Here is a 4,987-nt window from a genome sequence, read left to right as displayed (position 1 = left end):
CCGTATTATAATTTGTATTTGGTCAGATCGCCCATAAAATTGTGGTGGAATCGAAGCCGGCACAGTTTCATCGGAACAAATTAGTTATGACATCTTCAAGAAGTACTGAATACCGCTTTTTTAATTATTTTTGTATCTCATATTTTGCTATAAAGATTAACCATCTCCTTCAGAGCAAATTCAGCAGCTGCAAGATTCATATGGGTGGTCTATAATGTAAATGAAACTGAAACAAACGTATCCCCAGCAATCCGTTTTAGTTTTATTTATTCGACCAGTTCTACTGTCACATTTAAAACTGGTATACATTGCCGTTCTATTTTTTCTATATTTGAAACACAGATAAAACGCTGTTGGGGGTGCCAGTTTATTTTGTTATAATTTCTAGATTTAAATTTTAAAACTGACATAAATTATGCATCTAGAACTAAAACACTCCTGAACATGCCCTCAGATGTGTACTAAAGTTTTTAAAAATAGCCAATAATCTTAGGGCATATTCAGGAGTGTTCTAGTTCTAGATGCATAATTTATGTCAGTTTTAAAATTTAAATCTAGATATTATAACAAAATAAACTGGCAGCCCTAGCAGCGTTTTATCTGTGTTTCAAATATAGAAAAAATAGAACGGCAATGTATACCAGTTTTAAATTTGACAGTAGAACTGGTCGAAAAAATAAAACTAAAACGGATTGCTGGGGATACGTTTGTTTCAGTTTCATTTACATTATAGACCACCCATATGAATCTTGCAGCTGCTGAATTTGCTCTTAAAAACGGTGATAGTGAACACCTTTACTAATACATCGTGTTGTGGGACTCCATCACCATCAGTCAGATGTAATATGAAGTGGGAAATTTTCGCGTCGTCTGCTGCATGTCATAGAGCGTGTATTTCGGGGAAAGTTTTGCATAAAGTGTTATTTTTTTCGCAAAGATCATTCGCATAGCTATTGTGTATGCCTTATAATGGGTAACAGTTATAAATTCCGTAAACGGAACTAGAAGTTGTGGAACATTGTGCAAGCAAAACAAAACGCTTTCAAATTAAACAAAAATCGACTGGGTGAGCTGAACCTCTGAACGAAAAGTGCGTGTTCCAATAGAGTCTGTATGTGTCGTATTCTGCTTTCACCTAAGAATCTGTTATACTCTGCGTTTTTGTATCGCGGATTCTTCGAACAAAATTTTCTTTTAATAACTTCAGCAGTATCGTAGGGTATCCGTTATGTCGATGTCATCGTTTGTTTGCCGCATCAAGCAGTATTTGCAAGGTCGTAAACGTAAAAGGTAAGTCCATTGTTCACGGGTCTAAAGATGCACTAATACCATCAAAAGCATTCACCTTGTTTGTAGTTGACCGGCAAATATCTTCAATTAAGAATTTCCTTTTGATTTTTTTACCTCTAGCAGTGACGAGCCATCCGAAGGATCCACAAATTTTGCAAAATATCGTCGCGTAGCGGATGAGTTACCCATACTTATTTCGACCCCACTTAGTAATGGTATGTACTGGAACAACCATTTTGCGAGTTTTGATTAATTTATATTTCAACCTGATTCTTTTTATTTTGTAGATTTCCATTCGAAATCGGAGTCTATCAAGGATCGAATAAAGAACACGCAATATATTCGCAAAACAATGTCGGAATCAGAAAAAAGTAGCCGACAGAGTGCGTATTTTGGGGCGGCTACAGGTAAAACACGTCTAGAATTTGCGGACATTGAATTCTCGGATGACGAAGATGAGTTGGATTGGATTAATCGGCAGCAAAATAATTACCAAGGTGGCGCAAATATTGTTGCAAACATGCGTCGTCCTCCTCCACTGGCCAAACTCAAACCTCTGACCGCCCCAATACCATCACTTTTCCCTATTAGGACTCACATGGTTAATGGAAATACTAGTGATAACCAACGGCAGGAGATTTTCAAAAAACCCTTCTCCTTTAAAAATAAACCTTCGCTGCATCAACAGACGAAACACAACTCGATTGTGGCTCAGACCTATAATTTAGACGAAATGAACAACTACCGTGCGCTTTTAAAGCGTTTGTTACCGAATCTGTACTCACCAGAAGAACCGAATAAAAGTGCTGCTACCAGCACACGGAAAAATTCTCTACTCATAGCTGATGACTTCAATGTATCTTCGTCCACAGTACTAAATACAAGTCACGGAGATGGTCTACTTCAGCATCAGAGAATTATTCCGTCTTCCAGTATGATACGTTCAATCCCGGTGATTGATCTCTCACTGGAAGAATGTGATTTGGAAGGAAAAAAGAAGCGCACAAGTCTATTCACTACTATTGATGCGTCACAGTACGATATAGCAAATGAAGAAACGTAAGTTAACTTTCACTAAATATTTGTTCAAAGTCATCAAAACTACTTTTAATACATTCACAACAAACGAGTTTTAGTTTTATCCATCAGGTTCACTCTACTTTTCTCTTGAAGGTTTAAAATGGCATTTAGCTATTAATTAATGCATGATCCATTTGACTGAAGTCATGATACCTTCTATATGATCATTGCTCATATTTTTATTTAGCTAGTATCTCATATTTTCATTTAACTCTATTGCATTTTAAATAAGCTAATATGATTAATATCATGAGAAGAAAATTTAAGCCTTAGAAAATTTATTCAAAGCAAACTAATATTTTTCTATAGACCAGTCTAACAAAAGTGAATTTGTTTAGTCTTCAACTAAGCAGAACATTTTCATGTGAAATATTCACTAGGAAGTTAAAATCACGTGATTTTCCTAGTAAAAAGGCACACTGCTCAAGCTCAAAGATGCATATAACGATTTTTGTTTATTTTTATTTATGTTAATTTGATATATTTTTAGGCAATAATTTTTACAACAGCATATCAACAATATATAACGTTTTGTTTATCATTTTTTTTAATAGAACGATATTAGTGAAAAATCTACTTTATTTGATGTAAAAGTTGTTCATTTGAAATATTGTAACTAGTTCTATAATTTTCGTTTATTGTAAAATATTACAATCACAGTGAACACTGCCCAGAAACAATGTCAATGACGAATTATTTTCACAAAATTTTTAAGTTTTTTTCTCTCTGTATTTATAGCACAATCAATGAATTCGTTTGGAGAACTTTTAAAGTCATAACAAATACTGCGCGCAAAATGTAAAACATTAATTTAATTGTAGTTAGTTTATTTTTTCCTGATTTCATTTGCAGAGTTGAAACACCAACTGTCGATGCTGTTAATACCCTACGTGAGAAGCTTCAAACTAACAGTAAGTTTCGAGATGACATCGTAGAAAACGTTCAGCGAAAGTATAATGACAATTCTAATCAAAGGAAAAGCCTAATCGCACAAGAACGTGAAAAGTGAGTATTTTACAACGTAAATTTTACTGAACACTAAATTGCTGCTACTCTGAGTTATTTTTCCTTTTCACTTCTTCGGTTGCTGCGTAATTTTGCTGTCCAACATGGCAACATACCTTCATAACTCACGCATTGAACTTTTGTCCTGCAGCATTCTTAATGAAATAGAAGATATTGGTCAACATTATCACAGTAAACACTTTCCTCCTGATTTTAGTTTGAAGGAGCTGAAGAAAAGCACTCAGCAGTATGAAGGTACGTTTGAGCGTAAGTTGGGAGATTTTATGCTTAAATTCGATACGATTGTACTGGATGAAGAAGAGCCGGAAGAAGAAGATAGTTATCCTGAATTGACTGATGAGCATCAGAGCGCAATTAAACTAACCTTGTATGGTGGCCCCAGTTCAGAGGTACGATCTATAAGACGAAATCTCCTAAGCTAAATGCTACTTTATTGAAAAATGGTACATTTACAGGTAATCATTAGCAAATTCAATATCAGCATAACCCGTAATGATTTGGCTACACTCATTGGCGACAACTGGCTTAACGATGAAGTTATCAACTTCTATATGAATCTTTTGATCGAACGAAGCGAGTCGCGTGCTAATGAGGGCTTACCGCGTGTGTACGCCATGAATACATTTTTCATACCGAAACTTCTTGCATCCGGTCATGCTGGACTGAAACGATGGACCCGAAAAGTGGATATCTTCACGTATGACATCATTCCGGTTCCGGTGCATGTTGGTCGCGTACATTGGTGTATGGCAATAATTGATTTAAAGAATCAATCCATACGCTATTACGATTCGATGGGCACTCCAAACAAACCGGTATTAGATGCATTAGAACAGTACCTCAAAGATGAATCATTGGATAAACGAAAGAAACCGTTCAACACCAGTGGTTTCACAAAGGAACATATGCGAGAATGTCCTCGGCAAATGAACGGAAGCGATTGCGGTGTGTTCAGTTGTATGTTCGCAGAACACGAGTCTAGAGATCGTGAAATTGGTTTCAGCCAACAGCATATGCCGTATTTCCGACAAAAAATGATTTACGAAATAGCACAGGGACGTTTACTTACATAATACTAATGAAGGAATTGGTTATGTCTCTTTAAAAATATCAGAAATACATTTTCCAATTTATAATTGATGATGAAAAAAATATTTAATTTTCTTTCGTGTTCCGCTTTAGATTCTTCTTAGTTGATGAATGGTCGCAAATCGATATAACTTTCAAACATGTTCGTGTGCTTTACTGACTTTCTTCTATCTTTGTTCGGAAAGGTCTCAAAGACCAGACATCTATCGGTTTAGTTTATAGTCTCATGAACTCTACTGGTTTTGACTACCGATGATATCTCGCGACGTCGCACCAGTGCTGTAAAACTTCATCCAATTCAATTGAAACTGAATGTGAAACACATTGACGATCTCTCTAATGCAGTAAATTTCACTCTCTGACACACACAATGTTTGCTGACGGCCCGAACGAGCAGCATTCAGTTCATCACTCGTTTCTCTTCAATTAAGGCTCAGTTTAATTACCGTCAGTGGATCTCTTGAAGTAACAAAATATCTCTTTCAATAGTGTGAGAGCGGCC

General features: G+C 35.9%; 1 protein-coding gene across 13 annotated transcripts; it reads left to right on the top strand.

Moving 5' to 3' along the window:
• Positions 1 to 572: 572 nt before the first annotated feature.
• LOC131425218 (sentrin-specific protease 1-like) lies at positions 573 to 4,540 on the top strand. 13 transcript variants are annotated; one of them, XM_058586918.1, is made up of 8 exons: positions 573 to 1,090; positions 1,219 to 1,290; positions 1,414 to 1,505; positions 1,578 to 2,349; positions 3,109 to 3,168; positions 3,223 to 3,375; positions 3,527 to 3,785; positions 3,852 to 4,540. In XM_058586918.1, the coding sequence occupies exons 2-8, from the start codon at positions 1,229 to 1,231 to the stop codon at positions 4,467 to 4,469; spliced, it is 2,016 nt and encodes a 671-aa protein (XP_058442901.1). In that variant the 5' UTR covers positions 573 to 1,090; positions 1,219 to 1,228; the 3' UTR covers positions 4,470 to 4,540. The 13 variants fall into 13 exon arrangements, with proteins under 13 accessions (XP_058442901.1, XP_058442897.1, XP_058442896.1 ...); XM_058586914.1 differs by having other exon boundaries at positions 1,411 to 1,505; XM_058586913.1 differs by having other exon boundaries at positions 1,211 to 1,290; positions 1,411 to 1,505.
• The last annotated feature ends 447 nt before the right edge of the window (positions 4,541 to 4,987 follow it).

This window comes from Malaya genurostris, chromosome 1 (genome assembly GCF_030247185.1).
Source record: "Malaya genurostris strain Urasoe2022 chromosome 1, Malgen_1.1, whole genome shotgun sequence".
In the NCBI taxonomy this organism is placed as follows: Eukaryota; Metazoa; Arthropoda; class Insecta; order Diptera; family Culicidae; genus Malaya; species Malaya genurostris.
This window is presented reverse-complemented; position numbering and strand designations above follow the sequence as displayed.

Coding starts and splice junctions, on each gene's coding strand:
- LOC131425218 (XM_058586914.1), top strand. CDS start 1,229: ATGTCGATGTCATCGTTTGTTTGCCGCATCAAGCAGTATTTGCAAGGT. Junction 2,350..3,108: donor GATATAGCAAATGAAGAAAC/GTAAGTTAACTT, acceptor CTGTATTTATAG/CACAATCAATGAATTCGTTT. Junction 3,169..3,222: donor ACAAATACTGCGCGCAAAAT/GTAAAACATTAA, acceptor TTTCATTTGCAG/AGTTGAAACACCAACTGTCG.